The sequence below is a fragment of the Exophiala aquamarina genome (genome assembly GCF_000709125.1).
Source record: "Exophiala aquamarina CBS 119918 chromosome Unknown aczIA-supercont1.7, whole genome shotgun sequence".
NCBI lineage: Eukaryota > Fungi > Ascomycota > Eurotiomycetes > Chaetothyriales > Herpotrichiellaceae > Exophiala > Exophiala aquamarina.
In genome coordinates this window covers 1,731,137-1,749,941 of record NW_013550581.1, presented here as the reverse complement: position 1 = coordinate 1,749,941, position 18,805 = coordinate 1,731,137, and the positions used below count along the sequence as shown (strand labels likewise).

Below are 18,805 nucleotides of genomic sequence, written 5' to 3'. Positions count from 1 at the left end.
CTGTAAATTCCAAGCCATCATGGGCACCGCCATTATCCGCCCTATTAGAGATTCACTTTTCGTCAAACTCATAATCAGTGTGTTGAGCGAAGACATTCATTCTAATATTCTAAACGAGTGTGCATACATACAACAAGGTGAGAAGTACTTGACAACACTCAACGCCCCAGCCCGGTCAGTCCTACCATTTCCATCCATGGAGCTTTTGATCTCTCTCCTAGCGCATGATTAGTTCTTCTTTCGGTCTCTGACCTATCCTAATTTCGCCGCAACCGGCCTGTTGGCCTTCTCTCGAACTATGGCTGGCTCCCGGACCATCACATCCAGTCTGAGTTCTTGGGGAGCTCGCTGAAGATAGATTTTCTTCTTGAGCTCATATCCCATCTTGCCATAGATGATGATGTTGATGTCATGAGAGCTCTCGAGGTAGCATGGAAGCCCTTCAGTATCGGCCTGGGAAGGTTAGCGATCCGACTTCCCTCAATTACCGGACGGTCAAACGTACCAGGTTTCCCACATAATCGATCAGCTTTCTGGCATATCCTTTGCCCCGGGCCGAAGGCTTTGTGCCAATATAGTTGAGATACCATGACTTTTCATCCCTGTCTCCCAGCACCTCGGCCTTGGTGCGACCCAGCAAGGGCAGGAATTCTTCAAAGAACCGTATCTTGCCTTCCTTGGACAATCTGTACTTCATCCGCCACAAACCACTGCGAAGGCTTGTCCACCAGTCATCGATACCCTTACCAGGAGGCAACCACAATGCAACGCAGTCGTAGTTCTCACCGACGCTCAAGACGAGACCTTGCAGGGTATGTGCATAGACTACGTATTCCATGGCGGCGGTGTGCAATTCATAACGCTCCTCTTCACTCAGATGAAGTCTATCGGGAGTATCAATGGCATAGCGAACGACATGGTCCGACTTGAATGCCTCTGCAAGACACGCTGCGGCTTCCTTGTACTCATGGGCAGCCAGAATGCGAACTCCATCTGGGAGAGAGGTACTGGTGTTGGTGCTGGGGGGCAATTTCTCTGCGGTCGAGCTTCGTTTTTCGTGAATTATAGTGGCATCTAATACGGGGACAGCAGCACTAGAGAAAGCCATATTCTGGTTCGGACTTGTAGTTCTAGCAACGTCTAGTGTCTCTGTGAGGGTTGGGAAAGAATTGTCCTTTTCTTCAAGTTTAGTGCCAAGGTCAAATATGGTCGGACAACCTACTAGGTTCTTGGGTTGATTTTTGGATTTGCGTACTTTCAAGGGTCTTTGATGCTGAGTTCAGCGTCTGTCAATTGGCCTTGTAAGATCTCCGGTATGGACGGAACTTAGTTGGGCTCTCGCCACGGTTGCGAAAGCTCGAGACGAAAGTGAAGGCAAGCACGTTCGCAAGTCAACCGACATCAGCGTATTGACACCAGGTGGTTGACTTTGCACTAAACTGGAAGGAGAACGGCGATAAGATCTGTTATGGACCTTATCTTGTTTGCTTGCTCGACAGATTCTTGTCACACAGCGGTTTGATGAACTGTAGGACCACGAAGTGTTGATAGGTCTGAGTCTTGCGTGGTCTTGGACAAGAGGTCGACAAACACACTAGATAGCAAGAGCGGAAGTCAGTTAAGAATGATGTAGAGGTAGAAACTCTTTGAGCTGCTGTGATGGTTGTACGAGGCTTTCAGGACTGATTGAGAGGCTAGAAACGACGTTGGAAGAGGAGAAAATGGAGGTTTATCAACATCCGCCCCATCAAGTGTCGTTTCAGGTGCCACGGCTTGGTCATAGGGCGACATCTCGCCTATCAGCACCTGATGATAGGTTGGATCCGTCATCGAGACACAATTCCCCACGCTACTGATCCACAAGGCGCATCATGGACCGAGGCGTGGCACTATCTGTGTTAGGCTCTGGAATTGTTAGGTTTCGGATGTCGACGGTCAAGCTGACATCAGGGTCGAATAATAGCAAGCGAATGCCAAGGAAGGCCCCCAGAGAGTCAAGCGACGCGTCCTAACCGGAAGCGGATAGAGCCACGGATGCTTTCCGCTTGGGCGTCCCCAAGGCAGTTTAGCCTTGGTGGAGTAAAGCGGGGACGCGCAAAGATTACAGATTCGACCGGAGAAGGGTTCTTATCTAGTCACGTGGCAATGGCGGTCGCTTCTTGCCTCTGACTCTGCAACTTCAGTTTTCCTTCCCACGTCTCCTTTATGTATTCATGTGGCTTGGAAGACAACTTGGTAATTCAGCCTCATCTCAAACAGCGATGCCTTAAGATACGGGCATATTTGCTGGGCTACAGATCGTCGGCACCGCTGGGAATGATATCTCTGCTTTCTTATTCTCCGCTTGCCTCGATCTGGTCTTAGTTCAGACTACTGTCCCTGCGCCTGCAGATCCGGAGTGGTATCTTGTCCACGTAATTCGTACTATTCGAAATATGCACGAGCTACCTGTCTCTCTTATACGCTGAGTCTGGGGTCACCAGGGAGTCAGAACTGCGCCAGGAGCGCGTGGGCCACGGCTGGCCCATGCCACGGATAAGTTCCCCGTTGCTTCCAGTCCCAATCGAATCTGATATTCGGGGCAACTCAGATTGCCCAAGCATATTGTCTGCCCACGTCTTGCTGCTGCGACTTTCTCGCAGCCCACCGACATGGACATATTGAGGGCGACGCCGCATAACTAGTTGCGTGTGAAGCCTCACTTTTGCTCACTTTGCCTCGGACCGCACCTCCCCGTGAACTGTATGCATATCTGGCTTGCCATGAGTGGTAGCTTTGTCAAGATTTTCTATGCTGCAGCAGTCTGTTGCGCCAAACAATTCACTTGCTCGATGTACTCGTGACAGAGCATCGCAGATATCTTACACCTTTAAGTTTCGGCACAAGGGAAACTGCTCTCACGCCTACTATGAGGCAGGAGCACCATTCCTTCAAGAGCTCGAGATCCCTGGCATCTTTGATGCTCTGGCAAAGTATCAAACTTGGCACATCTCGCTCGTTGTACTTTAAGAATTGAACAAGTCTCCACTTGTTGAGCGGCGTCATGAGTGCCTCAAATTTTGGCGCCTCTCCCTAGCCTCAGCCCTCGGTATACTACCGACATCCCCGTCAAGCACCGTGCTGATGTATACCAGATTCAAGTAATGTATCCTTGCTCTGAATAGCAAGGTATGTGGTGAACGGGAGACCCGTTCGATCGACCAGTCCTACTCTGACGCATGCGATGACGTCCCAGGATTCCAAGGACATGACAAAGGCGTAGCTGGGATGGCCGTTCAAGACGCTCAGTGCAAAGATTTTTCACCAGCCGAATGCAATCTGCCCTGGGGATGAGAGCTTTCTATCTGCTCGTGGACTACGGCAAGGCAGACTGCCCTCTAGGTTGGATGCGAGTCCAGAGCAGCATCAATGGTACCATTGCGGCTTTCCTCTGGACGGGTTGTTTTCGATTACTGTTGATCTAACAGCCATGTTGGTCCACTCTCTCATACCTCCTGCATCACATTCAAGTCACTCTATCAACAAAGTCAGCTATGGAATCGCGCGGAATACCCCCGGTTATTATGTCGAGGGGAAGGTTTGATTCGAAAGTAAATTTAGTATGTGGAATAAGCTGCAGCAATCTCTCCATCCGCAAGCTACGAAGCATCGATAGTGAAGGCGCGATGCGGGGTAATGGCTTTGTATTCTGACCAAGAGGGCTCCCTCACAAAGCTTTTCAACCCAATCCGAACCCCTCCTGCCCCTGAATCTCCCACACATTCCCGCTTGGGTCCTTGATAAAGATCAGCGGAAGGTTAGATTCGTTGATGGCCCCGAAAATTGCATCCTGCTCGGCTTGGTCTAGTGCTGCGAGACCTGCGTAAGTAGGCATGTCAATCGAAGGGGCTTGTCCGAAGGCCTTCACAATCTCGACGCCGTCGATCCCATCCAACCTCTTCTGCATGGCCTCAATGTCTGGAACAATAAGTCCACCATGATGCAATCCATTCGATGTGGTCTGGACATCCCATCCCGTACCCTCAGTGGAGACAAGCTCGAGCATACCGTACCGGTTGTTTTTGTCACGGTTCATCTCCGTTGCAGTTTGAAAGCCCGTTCCGTTCCTACCGCCTGCACTGTGTCCCATGTAGGTGATGCTGAAGTGCTCAGACACCTGCTGTGTAAAGATGAGTCGCAATCCAAACACCCTGCTGTACCAGTCAACACTTTCGTTGACGTTCTTGATGTTGATGCAGAGATGGTTGACAAAGTAGCCGAGCGTTGCTGGATCCGAGGGAACATCTAGGCCTAGCTCAAACGAGGGATAGGTAGGGCCGCCGTTCGCATCTTCTTTCTCTTGGCGGGGCAGCGGACCACAGGCGGAAGCAAGGTGTGGTGCTACAAGAAGCATCGGGGAGAGGAGGTTCTGGAAATGCATTGTTCTGGTGAGGCAGTTGGTGTAAATCAAGGTCTTTGTTGGTTGAAATTGTGAGGGTCCCGCGCGAGGCGCAACTATATATCGTATTGGAGTTTCCGCTCCATTCCTCTGCTTTTTGTTGTAATGGCTACTATTCACTCACGGAGAAGTATGGGTCAAATGAGCACCCGCTAGAGACACCCCTAAAGCCGTAGCCTTGCCATTCGTTGAGTTTCAAGCTTGAGCTAGTCTTCTTGGCAACAGACTCACCACAGTTGAATACGCAGAGGCAAAACCTTCCAATTTTAGGACACGGGTTCATAGCCGCCATAAGAGCGGCGGAGAATCATTCTGTCGGCCAGAAGGACTATTGGTCATTAAGTATTGCCCGCAAGCCAGAGCAATATCCCGTTTGTAGCGTACTTCAACCCTCGTAGAGCCGTCCAAAAGCCGCCAAAAGCCGCTCGCCAATGAGATAATTTCCGCCTAGGGTTGCCTGGGTAGACCCCCGATGTACCGATGCACTACCCTCATCGCTTTCTTCTTCCGCCTTGTCATCGACACCCTAAGTCGGACACCCCATAAATGACACACGCGTCCCAACGCGTATTTTCTTGCTACCCCTTATCTTCTACACCTAACTACTCGTATAAATCACTTTATTTTAAGACTAAGCGGCATTCTATAAATGACCAATCACGTGACCGCGCTTATATAAGCTAGGATTAGCAATTAGCTTCTGTGCGTACCAGAGTCGCAAGTCTATCACAGTCCTCAGGTTACGTGACTCAGCCTCGTACTCCATTGGCTGGCTTGCCTCGCGACTATAGGTGCCTCTCCTTAGCGAACCTTTAAGTGGCCTAATTCATAATATATAGATATCTACTACAGTCGAAATACACTTTAGTATGTCCTTTAAACGGAATGGACCGAGAAGGTTGGATAGGAATTGTTGTGAGCCTAATAAGAACTCTCTGGCGGTCTAATCTTAGTTCGAATAACTATATATCGGTGTCCTAAAAAAGACCTCCGACGGTCCTTTCACCATTAAACCTCCTGTGATCGTTGTTTCAATCCGCAAACTTGTGGAGATTGAGGGTGGCTAATAGCTCATCGATATACCTCAAGAGCATATCCCATCACAGAACCGCATCGAACAATCAGGTTCACGATTGCTGCGAGAGGAGACAACGACACGAATTAGACAAACATCTTTGATTGATCATTTCGATTTTACGCCGGGGTCGAGGGGTTGATCATAGCTGGCTAATGTTGTAAGTCCTCCAGCTTTCGCTTCTCCGGTTGGGCAGGTCTTGTAGCTTCGTTTCAAGCCTTGTGAATGCCATTATCAGATACATCCTAGGTTTGAGACAAAGAGCGTCGAAAGTAGTCAAGAGTAACGTCATCGTAGATAACAATGATCACTAGGGGCAAATGACAGCCGAGGAGTGAGGGTGACAAGCGGGGAAGTGGGAAAGTGGTGGAAACGAAGTTGAGGATAGAAATTTCGCATACCAAGTCAGTTTATGTTTAATTCACCCCTAGAAATCATCTTAGGCTTTTTGAAATTTCATAGAATACGGCCAGCCGTTGACTGTTCGTTGATGATCCTAGTCCTGAAACAGCAAGTCACGATGGTAGCGCCAGTTCTAGGCCAAGAGCCATCTGCCTCACCACCCCAATAGCTGATAGCGCCGAAAGCGCTTTAGATCCTCGACGAACCTACACATTACTTCTCTCTAATGCTTAATTTCCACTCTGCATCCTTGAATCTTGCGCCTATACCCTCCAGCTTTCGTCGCTCGAACCCTGATCTAGAGCGAGCTAATCACCTGGCTCAGACTTGCCTACTACTTTCCGAACACTCCAGTGTTGTTAACAATTGTGGAGACAAAATGGTTTGACAAAATGGTGATTGACAAAGCTCTTAATCTACTTCTTTGATGAGGTGAGCGGATTTTCCTGCCAAGGGCTCTGATTAGTCTCGAATTGTTCTCTTATGCTATTCTCTCTCATCATAGCCATGGTTCCGTCCTCCCGGATTGATCCTCTCGATTCCCGTTAAAACATCCACTTGTGACAAGATTTTGATAGTGGCCATTCCTGATGTTCATCAATTGGCTGTGTGATCCTCTCTCAACAACAACACCCGCCTCAATCACAAAGATACAGTCAGCGTCCTTGACAGTGCTCAATCGCTGTGCAATGCTTATAGTCGTCCGACCTCTTGAGGTCTTCTTGAGCGCCTGTCTCACCAGATCTTGCGACTGGGAATCTAGTGCCGATGTTGCTTCGTCGAGAAGCAGGATTTTGGGATTGCGGAGCAAGGCACGAGCGATTGTTAGTCGTTGTTTCTGACCTCCTGATAACAATTTGGATTTTGAACCAACCTGGGTGAAAAAGCCATCGCTAAGAGGGCCAGAGATGAGCATAAGGACGCTATTGGCACGTGGATAGGGAGTACTTACGGTAGTGAACAGATGAAATCATAAATATTTGCGCCCTTGCATGCTTGTATCATTTGATCCTCCAAATCCGCACTTAGGTTGTCTCCTAGGTCGAAGCCAAGCAAGAGATTGTCCCTTATTGTCCCCTCGTACATGAGTGGTTCTTGGCTTACCACTGCAATATGGTTTCTGAGATCGTTTAGCTTGAATGAGGCTATGTCTCGTCCATCCACAAAGATGCCTCCTAACAAAGGTTTGTAGAAACGTTCAAGCAGTGCAAATATGGTGGATTTGCCGCTCCCGGAAGATCCCACCACTGCTATGTTCTGACCTGCTTGAATGGTCATGCTTAAGCCTTTCAAAACGGAAGTGTCAGGCCTCCCAGGATATGTAAAGTGGACGTCCCGGAACTCAATCTGTCCGGCCAACCTCCCAATTTCTTGACCAATTTCACCGTGTTCGTCAGTTACCGCCGTCTTTTCGAAAAGGTCCCGGATCTGTTCAGCAGCAGCTTTCCCCTTGGCGATATCTCCCACGAAAGCGAACGCAGTCCCCGCAGAACGAGTGCTGAAGATGAGTTCCGTAAGTACGACATAGACTTGGAGAAGTGTATAGTCGCCGTTGATTAGTAATGTGCCTCCGTAACCAAATCCTAATGCAATGGCCAGGAAGATAATCGATTGCGACGCCGCGTAATATGTGCTGTTCACAACAGTTGGCCTCATTGTATTATGGATGTGGATACGAAGTCGACGGCAGTAGACTTCCAGTGTCCGGGTCTCCATCGTGAATGCTGCCACCGTCCTGATAGCATTTAGATGCTCACTAGCAAAACCGGCGCAATCTTGGTATAATGTCCGGCCAGATTTCTGAAAGTTTGCAATAGACTTGACTCGCATATAGGCGGTTGCCAATATTACCGGCACTACACCAACACAAACAAGAGCTAGCTTCCACCCAGCAGCAATAGAAATAGATATTGCCACAGCAATTGTCGAAAGACAAGATATTAGAGTGTTGATTGTGTGACCAGAAAAAGTTGTGATGTCAGAAACATTATTGGATAAAAATGATGAAAGTGTTCCTGCAGCATTTTCTGTTTCATCAAAGAACGCTATTTCTTGCAGCATAAGACGTTTGAACGCAGATATACGAATCCGAGAAACAAGTCGTCCTGTGCAAATTGCCGATAAGTAACTTTGCAAGGGAATGGCCACCAACTGTACGAGGGCGACTAAAGCGTTCAAGCGTGCCCAAAAATTGATTCTGTGCTCGAATTCTCGTTGCTTGGAAAAGGGCTGCAATATTGCTACAACGGCCTGAGCAAAGAAGAATCCTTGCACGGGCTGAGCTGCGCCCGAAATTATGCCTGAAAGAAATCCAATCATCATATGTCCTTTGTCTTCTTGGATGAAGGTCGCAAGAAACCTAGTAAGGGTCCATCGAGTCGATTTGCCAGTAGACAGTCGATTTCCCCATATCGTTGCATGAGGAATTGAAAGTTCAGTTCGCAAACCTTCCAATGAAGGCTCACGGGATAGATTCCCCAACTCTGTCTCTGTTTTATGGCGGATATCGACTGTGGAATTTGATGACCTGTCGAAGGAGATTCTGTTATCTCGAGTGTTTTCGGATATTGTCCAGTCACGGAGATGGTGTTGCTTTTGCCTGGCCATTAGCGTCGCATATACTCCCTGTGCTTCGAGCAAGGACTCGTGGGTACCTTCTTCGACGACAGTGCCCCTGTCTAACACAATTATCTTATCCGCATTCCTCACTGTTGATAGACGATGTGCAACGATCACAGTAGTACGATTCATCGCTACTCGTTCAAGTGCTGCCCGAACGGAGTTTTCTGATAAAGTGTCCAACGCAGAGGTGGCCTCATCAAGTAATAGGATCTTGGGGTTTCGCACAATAGCCCTTGCGATGGCAATACGCTGTTTCTGCCCACCGGAGAGAAAGCCTCCTCTTACCCCAATCACAGTGTCGTAACCATTTGGCAGGTGAGAGATGAATTCATGCGCATTTGCTTCCTTCGCGGCTTCAATGATACGTTCCTCTTTCAGTTTTTCCGTTAGAAAATGGTCGACTAATCCGTCAGCAATGTTTTCTTTTATACTTTTGTCAAACAAGACGGGTTGTTGTTCTACCAAGCCAATCTGTCTACGAAGCAAATGGACGTCGAAAGTGCCGATGTCGCTCCCATCGAGCAGGATGACTCCGCTCTGAGGATCATAAAATCGCTCAATAAGGCTCAGAATCGAGCTCTTACCGGAACCTGAACACCCAACTATTGCTGTCGTTTTGCCGGCTGGAATGGAAAGACAGACATCATCAAGGGCCCGAACAGTTGGTCGCATCGGATAGCAGTGCGTTATATTCTGGAACACTAGATCGCCCTTTATAACCTGGCAATCTGTGCTTGGCTTTGTGTTGAGTGGTGTCGAACTGTCGATAATCCCAAAGACATGTGAACCAGCGACGACACCAGCAGAAAGATGTTGGACATTGGATGCGATATTTCCTACAGCAAAGATACCTGACATTATGGCCATGATTATGGACACGACAGCCGACTTGTCTGTATCTCCGCTGACAATAAAATGGCCGCCAGTCCAGAATGTTAAGGCGTAGTTAAGAAACATAACACAGGTTATTGAGCCTACCATACAACCCAGCATGGTCTGGTGTCGGATTTCCCATCGAGCTGCGTCTTGAAGACGGCCGCCATAGGCAGATGTGAAAGTATCTTGAGCATTCAGGGCTTTGACCGTTCGGATAGAGTCAAATGCTTCCTCTGATATGTTGGCGCCGGCAGCGTGTTTGTCCAGAGACAATTTATTCCACCGAGTGATGTAGCGAGCCGAGATTGACATAATGACAATGATAACTAATACTGAAGACATACAAATGGCGGTCAGCTTCCAGAATCGAATGAATCCAATCGCAAATGCCGCAATGAATGTAGAAAGCGCGTTCGTGGAAATTGCTGTTTTTTCGGAGATAGCAACTTGGATTAAATTGATATCGGTTGTCAAACAGGTATTTATTGCCCCGGTTCCATGCAGGTCATAAAATTCGATACCCTTTCTCAAGATGGCACGTAGATATGCCCTTCTGATTCTGAATGAGAGGCGCTCACCCGTGTGCACAAAAAGTGCAGTGGAAATAAATATGAGCGTAAATTCGCCAATAGTGAGATATATAAGATACAAGACATGATGTCTCAGCACTCCTGATATGTCGGCAGCTTCAGGTTGATTCAGGTAGTCCGCAAGGTTCCCTGAGAGATTTCCGACTACAATGCTCATCAATGGTAGCGCAGCGCCGGCTATAATTGCTGTAATAGCAGCGCAGATTAAGCACAGTTTGTCCCAGATGTCCGCATATCGATATAAAGACAAGTGAGTCACCCGACTAGAATCATGTTCGTGAGAGTGGGACTTGTCCGAGGACTGTTTTTCGTAAGAAGACTGTTGTGTTTGCACTCGCTGGATTCTGATATCCCGCGAATCTTCGAGCTTGTTTCGAGGCGTCATGTTATGTTCTGCTGCAGTTTCTGAGTCGGGCATACCTGCGCTCAATGCGTGTAAAGAGGTTGCCTACTCTTGAAAGGCAAGTTAGGAATCCACTAGTATAGTGACGTAGCAGTGTGGTGCTCTGTATAAGTTTTGCGATCACTAAACTGGGTCGCCCAGAGTTTGAATGATCTTTTTCGAGAGATGGTCGAGTAAACCAGATGATTTCAGTACACAAAATATGGTACAACGATAGTGTTTTTGAGACAAAATTGCCTAACCAGATGAGACTTGTCCTTGCACGGAGTTTGGAGCTAAATCCGCCGCGGAGCAAAAAGAGAACCCATGAAAAGGGAGGCCAATTTCGGGCCATCTATATGTCTAACTGCTCATGCGAGCACTGGTAAATGCGCGAACCACATATCACACGCATGTTCCCTTATCCTTGGTATTGCTAAAGGCTAAGCTTGGCATGATTTTCATGACATAGAACCTCGGCACTTTCTTCGGGCTTCACCAGTACTATCGCGTGAGAAAAGTTACCGAATAGTGCATCTTGTATGTATCATCAAACGGATCCTAGTGAAGAATTTTTCCGGTCTGGAGGTTGTGGGGTGAGGGTTATTCATAAGCGTCCTCGGCTGTGGCCGCGGTTTATTTCTGCGGATTCTAAAAGGGTAATGCTAGTGATGAACGCAAAAGTCAAGATTTGTGCTCATAGGTCATGAGTGGCCTGCGTATTACAGCAAAAATTTGGTCCTTATGCATCAATCCTCTTGCAAAGAGATTTTTTGCACGATTAAGCAATCCCCTGCGTGGTTACTGTAAATAATGGCCGGAACTCTAATCTCGCGCAACAGAAATGCGGTCAGGCCGTATTTTAGGAGACTGGACAATTTCAACACATTTGGATTGCGAAGTTGTGCTTCCGACTATATTGTTATCAGTGCCCTAGACCTTCTCGATGAACTTTCTGGCATCGCAACAGCCTACAGTCATATATGGATCATAGGGGATGGCAGCAACATCATCCTTCCAGCACGTGTCCATGGCCTTGTTATTCAGCCAACAATACGTGGAGTTCATACTAAGATTGAGAGTGATGATGAGGTTATTGTCACAGTCTGTTCTGGGGAGAAGTGGCATGATTTTGTGGTATGGTGTGTCGAGCACCAACTCGGTGGGCTCGAGAACTTGGCCATGATACCCGGCACCGTGGGTGCGTCGCCTGTCCAGAATATCGGTGCATACGGTGCAGAAGTAAGCGACTGCATTGAAGCGGTATTCGTTTGGGATTTGAAGGGCAAGCGCATGATACGATTCCCATCGAGTGAATGCATGTTCGGCTACCGCACAAGCCGCTTCAGCTCTTCTAGTGAAATGTGGCACCTAATCGTTGGAGTGGTGTACAAACTGAAAAGGAAAGGTTGGAGACCGAATCTGAACCACCCAGAGCTCATGAATGACAGCTATTTAAGCCAGAATGATACCCAAGAGCTGACGCCCAAAGAAGTCTTCCGTGCAGTTTGTGATATCAGGCAGCAGAAGTTCGCAGGCATCCACCACTGCGCCGGGAGCTTCTTCAAGAATCCCGTTGTCTCGCGAGAGCGCTTTCGTCAACTTCAAGCGCTTCACCCCGGTATTGTCTCTCAATCTTTATCACAAGGCCAGAGAAAGCTAGCTGCTGCTTGGTTGATTGAGCAGTGTGGCTGGAAAGGATACAATACTACTCGAGTTGGCATTCACAAAAACCAGGCACTAATTATAGTGAATCATGGAGAAGCAACTAGTGAAGATCTCTTGGAACTCGCTTCCACCGTTCGCAAGAGCATCTACAACCGCTATTCTATATTTCTCCAGATTGAACCAGTATACTTTGTGGAGACTTTTCACCTTCGGTGAGACTTTTAGTACTACCAGATATCGTTATACAGGAACATCAGCGTACTAGACAGATTGCTCAGTTCATGTCTTGATTTAAGGAGCTAGAGATTAGCAAGAGGCTGTAAGGGGTCCTCTGAATGAAAGCTGGACGAAGCCTGAATATCCAAGTGAAACGAAAGCGCTGCCATAGAGCTTCACTTAATGATAAGTTGATATGTGTGTAATGAAAGTAAGGCTGCTCTCTAACTTTCTGAGTTAGAATGATAATTTGCTATCTACTTCATAGTTTGTGCTTCAAATCCACAGGCGGTAAACCCCGTCTGATTTCAGAGATATGAAATCCGAGACGTAATTTCAAAACCAATGGGTACTCTATGGGGTCTCAGAGAAACTTATACACCGTGCTAACTGTATCAAATAAATAGAAATTGAAAAGCGGCGCCAAAAGCCCGGGGCCTTCAAGTTTGACCAGATTTCATCCGAGGACCAGATGCATAAGATTAGAATTGACGACTCCTTGAATGATAGCAACGAGATTACTCTCCATGGCCTCTCCGATCTGATTAATGGTGTTGCTGAATATGCCTGTACCAGTCAAACAAATGATGATCTGGGAGTCATGACCGATATAGACACATGATACTCGATCGACTGCGGAGACAAATCCTTCCACGGCATTAATGGCCGGAGCGAAAGGGAACCCAGTAAAAAGTGCGCTCCTCTTTTTGAAAGCGTTTATGGCCGCCAGTAGGATGCTTTTCTCGTTGCAGGCCTGCATCGAAGAGAGTACCTGTTGTAATATCTCTACCGTGGCTCCAAAACCCTGGCCCTTTTTGACAACGTTCAGACCCAGTCTGTATCTCTGCGTGGCGTTCATGAAGCTCGTGGCAACCACCTCCGGAGATGTTTTCGCATCGAGAGCCTTGCAGAACGACAATAGTTCCCTGGTTGTAACATAATGCCTGTCACACCGACCTTCGGCGAAGCTACGAGTTGAGACCGGCTCTTGTATAGTACAGTCACTTTCACCCAATATAGACATCAATGCTGCTTGATAAGCGAATAAATTGACAATGTGCAGAAGCTTCGCCTGGCGTAAGAACCGAATATATTCCGTATTCTGGTCAACTTTAAGAACAACTGAATGGCGTCGAAAGGCGGGCTTTTTCAGGAATGTTGGACTTATAGCTCCCAGTTTGCCAGCAAGATCGATCTCCTGTGGTCCTTCAACAGGTGTATATGCTGCTGGAATTTGGTCGGCGATATCGATCTTTAAGGAAGAGATGTGCTGCCAAAGCAAGACCAGCAATCCTCCATCAGCGACTGAATGATCGATCCTCGCGGCAATTGTCCCATCTGGAAATACTGAGACTCCAAAAACCTTATCAGAATAGACGCACGTGGTGTCTTCCTTGGCCATGCTGAATGTCTCTTCCTGGGTTGAAGGCAACGCAGTGTGTAGTGCCACTGAGATAACGGCAGCCTCAATACACTCTATTGCCGCTCGGTCAATTATCTTGCAGTCGCTTCGCAACTTGGCCCACTCCGTTCGTCCCAAGAGGGTGGAGCATGTTGCGACACTGTTTTTTCTCTCGCTTGAGAATGATTTGTCAATGACCTGCTGAATTTGTGTTGTCAACATATGGACTGAGATAGGCCGTGAATTTGGGTCTAGTATTCGGACTTTGAACATGTGCCCATTTGAGAGTACTAGTACGTGTGAAGATTTGGGATGCGTTTTCAATACATCAACGGATTGGCTTGGCTCTCTAGTTGTTGCAAACATGCATCGGAGTTGCTCTGTCTCATAGAGGTTTCCTTTGCTATCGCAACCTATAGCTCGAATAGTGTCGAGTGACGTGATCGTCAGAGAGATCTTGTGAAGGAACTTCGCCGTTGCAGATGCTTGACTATCTGCAACGGCGGAGAGGACTGCACATTGGGACATCTCGCACAGTGGTCCCCGAAATGATAAATAGCGCTTTCTAAGCTGGCTTGTAAACCAATTCTTGTGAGAGGCACTGTCTATCATTTGCGACGTTGCCATATGGAACTTCGTTTCCAGCTCAGGCTCCAAGACCCTCGCGGATCTTCGAAGGTCCATTGTATCTAAGACTCTGTTTGCAACAGGAGTCTTTTCAATTATGTCATTGATCAAGCTTTCAAAAGTCGGCCTTGGAAACAAAGGGAGTTTCTCATCTTTTTCCCGGGAATAGAGGATAAGCTGTTCAAGGTTGACGGCTTCGAGACCATTTGTTCCCGACACGATATGTCTGCCTTTTGCTCTCTTGTCGTTATTCGATGAGTGACCATCCCAGGAGACAGCTTCGGGATTCTGCATTTTTGAAGATCAGATGCAGAATCTCGATTAGCAAAACGTGTAGATTTCGGCGTAATGGAGAGACTAATTCGTCGACGATCTATTTACGAGAGAAGCGTGAAAGTAACACCCTCGAATGGAAGATGATGAATTTTTGCCATGGTTCGGGTTCGACGGAACCTATCAGTTGGAACAGACATATCTATATCTCGACTAGGCTGGAGGGCACGTGTAACCATGATACCGTGGCGTGGATTCATCAAAGGAAGTCTTAGTATCAGGACTCCCGAGACACTGGGGTTATCCTCTTGTGCACAGTTTACAAATAGCATTATGCAGTCTAGACCCGCGTCGGTACGGATTCGCCGATCCCGAGGAATACGATATCCTTGCTATACACTTGGACTGTTTGGCGGCCAGGCTCAGAGACCCATCCCATCTCAAGTGAGATTCGGTTCGGAGTTTGCGATTACCTGTTTAGACGTAATCCGACCAAAAGACTCCACTATCCCAAGTCGGCTAGAATAGCTTCTCTACCCTTGTACAAGGCGATCCCTTCAAATGATAAAATGGCCGCCCGTAGTCTCTATTCGGATGGATGGGGCTGTGCATAAGTAGAACTGCGGCACTTACGAAGAGTTAGCTCGGCTATTGATTCCAGCACGTACTGTATTTCTGTGACGTACTATAGGTGTAATCTAGAGAACTATTGCTGTATTAACGTTCCGTTACACACCACACTAACGCGTGCCAGTAAGCTCTCATAGTTATGCTGGGGTAACATGTGGTTGATCATTTAACTCCACTATCGTCCGTCACTCTCCATGGAAGATGAACAGGATTTGTGGATGGGGCAGAAGAACCGGGTGACAGCATCGGGTCGGAGTTGCATACGATCATTGTCATTTCGAATCTGTAGATCGTCGCTGCACTATAAGTCAGACCGCATCGTTACTGGGACTGAACAAGGATAGATTATTGAAGAAGAGTCGTATAGAGTGGGATTGTAGTAGAAATCACAACGAAGTGATCCAAGTTGCTCAATGAAAGCTGAGACAGCCTCCACCGTCAACTACTCTAATTTGTCAAGAACTCGTTAAAGCTTTGGTGAATCATATTGCAACCTCGAACATAAGATCACTGCTGTGGTAGAGTCAGTCATAATCTGTTGTAGAAAGGAACACGCCAGCTTACGCGGAATCTTAGTGTAGTGTCATTCTTATAAGATGCGTCATCGGCGCAACTACAACTGTATCCGCCCCCGTTCAGTCTATAACGTGCGATTACCCAAAAGATTTGATACAAGTAATCAGTAGATTCTTCACGAATATTTTGAAGCCTGCGAACCAAGCAGTCATTGAACCTACTTGGCCAAATGTCCTTGAATCATCAAGGCTTAACATTTGTGCTCGGAGGAGCCTGCATCGTCCCTTGTCTCGCGCCATATTTTAGCCGATGAGCCCTTGAGTTTTTCCTCGATCTTTTCATATCCCCGATCAACCAACTCAGCGTTCTTGATCCTAGTACAGCCATTTGCGAAAAGGCCTGCCAACACTAATGCAGCACCTCCTCGTAGGTCTGAGGCTACCACAGTCGTCCCAGATAGCATTGAGACTCCTGTTATGATGGCTGAATTTCCATCAAGACGAATTTGAGCGCCCATCCGATTCAGCTCTAACGCGTGAGCGAACCTATTTTCAAACATATTCTCAGTAATAGTGCTGACTCCTGCTGCGGTCACTACCAGTGTCATAAGCGGTGCTTGCAGATCAGTCGGTATGCCCGGGTATGGCGCAGTCTCGATTGTTACAGGTCCTGGGTTTGTTGCACGATAGACTACCATGGTTTCGCCTTTGATGACAATTCTAGCTCCAAACTCTTCAAGCTTCTCCCGGAGCATCGTTTGATGAGTAGGCACACCACCTAGGATCGTCAACGGAATGCCGAACAAAGCGCCGGCCACCATATAAGTCCCGCACTCGATGCGATCAGCCATAAGTCGATGTAATATGGGATACAATGATGATCTACCAGAGATAGTAATGCAGTACGTGCCTGCTCCCTCGATTATGGCCCCCATTCTGCTTAAAACCACTGCCAGGTCCACGATCTCTGGCTCTCTTGCCGCGTTGTATATGACTGTGGTGCCCTCGATCCTGGTAGCGGCCATGAGGATGTTTGCTGTGCCGGTCACGGTAGGTACGTCGAACCTAACTTCCCCAGATCGTAGACCACTAGGAGCTTTTGCCTCAACCATATTTCCGTTCCAAGATACTTCAGCCCCTAGGGCTTGTAGACCCTTGATATGTTGATCAATTGGCCGAGCACCTATTGCACATCCTCCTGGAAATGCAATTTGTGCATGTCCATAACGTGCCAACAGAGGTCCAAGAAAGAGAATCGATCCTCGCAAGGTGCCTGCAAGGCTTTCTGGAATAGTCCTGGGCCCAACACATGAAGTTTCAATGTGCAGGCTATCATCCGGACGGTAGATATGAGCTCCTAGATACTGCAGAATGAAGCACATCTGCGCAGTGTCTCGTATCTGTGGTACATTTTCTAGTATATTCTCACCGATATTGAGAAGCGTAGCCGCAAGAATTGGAAGACTTGCGTTCTTAGAGCCTGAAATATTGATAGTCCCCCGGAGAAGGTTGCTCCTACATATTCGGAGCGTGGATTCTAGCGTCATATTGGTCTCGTGCGTGCTCTCATTCACAGAGATACAGCGTGACTGGATCTCGATTCTTATATAAAATTGGTCTCGACCGGGGATGTTGCTACCATGTTCCACAAAGCCACCCGAATCATGGAATGTGCTACAATGGTCAGCACTAACTTGACTCTACGGGAGATAAAAACCGAGGCTCTTGGTGGATCAGATAGGACTAGACTTAGAAAACTGCTCCGGATTTTGTCTCAGATATGTGCTGTGATGCTACCTCTGCCCGAATTTCAGCGCACGAACTCTGCTAAGCAAGTTTTTTTTTAATGAAGAGCATACCAATAGGGGTACCTCCTTCTATCCAGTCTCTTTCTTTGCCTCCTGGCCCTTCTGCCATGGCCTGCTTTAACATTCTGATTATGTAGGCAGCACAGTCCTCAACCTCTCCCTTCTCCAGTTGGTCCTTGTGAGCTTCACGCCATCTGGCAACCCCACTTCCTGTCCCAAGGCCTTGTTGTAGCATATCGAGCGAGCTAGTCATGCCAAGCACAAAGCCCTCGTTAGGCTCGACTTGGCCGGCTTTGTTGAACTCGACGCGTTTGAAGTTAGACTTATCGAAGGCTTCCATAGCACCCTGAGTGCTTGGGTCCATATCTTGGATCGTCCACGGAAGTTCCAAGTTCTCGTATAAATTGCGATAAAGCTTGTTTCTCGGTAGCTCATAGGGGCCGAGAATTTCCTGTGTAAGTCTGGAGTAGACCTCCTGGACCCTCGCAGCGTTGGGTGTTGAATGTGGGTGACAATACAACGAACCAGTGCACCATAAAGCTATGGTTCCACCTGGTCGTAATATCTTTGCCGCACAGGCATAGAATGTAGGAAGCTGGAACCAATGTGCGGCAGTTCCAGCGGTGATAAGATCCACAGTTCCTACTTGGATATCCGAAATTGACATGAGGTCTTCCGCGGCGCAAACGACGAATTTGGTTTCTTCACCGTTTGCGGTCTGAGGTGGGTGTTGACGTGCTCTTTCAATCATGCTTTCACCAGGATCGGCTCCAAAAGCGTGCTGGAAAAAGGGCGCCAGTGATAGGGTGGCAGTTCCGGGACCACATCCGACATCAAGCAGAGTTTCCATTTGGCCTCCCGTCGATTTGTGAACCTCTATGATAGTGTTGATGACCTTTTCAGGATACAAAGGTCTCAGAGCAGCGTAGTTCGCCGCCGCAACAGGTGCATAATTTCGAAATGTTGGATCCGTGTAAGACATGTTGAAATTCACGTCGACTAATAGTAGCACGGCTTGATGTTCTAGATAGACGTTGAATACAAGATTGTAAGTTGGATGAATTGGGCAGCCTTTCCACCCTCGTTTCAAGATATCTATTGTTAAGCCCTCCTACTGTGACAAAGATAATGTGGATTCCGGTCTAACATGTCGGTGTGATAATAGAGCGTCCAACCTACAAAAGCACTCCTAAGTTATTTGGAGTATGAAAACAATTATAGTAGCTTCGACACTAATCAGGGCTATTATGACAGCTCTTGGTTAAAATCCATGTTTGTTTT

General features: G+C 47.6%; 6 protein-coding genes across 6 annotated transcripts; 1 reads left to right on the top strand and 5 right to left on the bottom strand.

Annotated features, from left to right (window-relative positions):
• Positions 1–252: 252 nt before the first annotated feature.
• Positions 253–1,108, bottom strand: A1O9_08568 (uncharacterized protein; the record flags this gene model as incomplete). Its single annotated transcript, XM_013402953.1, has 2 exons — positions 253–453; positions 506–1,108. The coding sequence occupies 2 exons, from the start codon at positions 1,106–1,108 to the stop codon at positions 253–255; spliced, it is 804 nt and encodes a 267-aa protein (XP_013258407.1).
• Positions 1,109–3,718: 2,610 nt separating this feature from the next.
• A1O9_08567 (uncharacterized protein) lies at positions 3,719–4,420 on the bottom strand (the record flags this gene model as incomplete). The annotated part of the gene is made up of 1 exon (XM_013402952.1): positions 3,719–4,420. One exon carries the CDS (start codon positions 4,418–4,420, stop codon positions 3,719–3,721), a length of 702 nt encoding a protein of 233 aa, XP_013258406.1.
• A 1,994-nt stretch (positions 4,421–6,414) lies between these two features.
• On the bottom strand, positions 6,415–10,421 carry A1O9_08566 (uncharacterized protein; the record flags this gene model as incomplete). The annotated part of the gene is made up of 2 exons (XM_013402951.1): positions 6,415–6,808; positions 6,868–10,421. 2 exons carry the CDS (start codon positions 10,419–10,421, stop codon positions 6,415–6,417), a joined length of 3,948 nt encoding a protein of 1,315 aa, XP_013258405.1.
• A 777-nt stretch (positions 10,422–11,198) lies between these two features.
• Positions 11,199–12,269, top strand: A1O9_08565 (UDP-N-acetylenolpyruvoylglucosamine reductase; the record flags this gene model as incomplete). The annotated part of the gene is made up of 1 exon (XM_013402950.1): positions 11,199–12,269. One exon carries the CDS (start codon positions 11,199–11,201, stop codon positions 12,267–12,269), a length of 1,071 nt encoding a protein of 356 aa, XP_013258404.1.
• Positions 12,270–12,726: 457 nt separating this feature from the next.
• On the bottom strand, positions 12,727–14,592 carry A1O9_08564 (uncharacterized protein; the record flags this gene model as incomplete). The annotated part of the gene is made up of 1 exon (XM_013402949.1): positions 12,727–14,592. One exon carries the CDS (start codon positions 14,590–14,592, stop codon positions 12,727–12,729), a length of 1,866 nt encoding a protein of 621 aa, XP_013258403.1.
• A 1,375-nt stretch (positions 14,593–15,967) lies between these two features.
• A1O9_08563 (uncharacterized protein) lies at positions 15,968–18,506 on the bottom strand (the record flags this gene model as incomplete). Its single annotated transcript, XM_013402948.1, has 2 exons — positions 15,968–17,409; positions 17,576–18,506. The coding sequence occupies 2 exons, from the start codon at positions 18,504–18,506 to the stop codon at positions 15,968–15,970; spliced, it is 2,373 nt and encodes a 790-aa protein (XP_013258402.1).
• Positions 18,507–18,805: the final 299 nt, after the last annotated feature.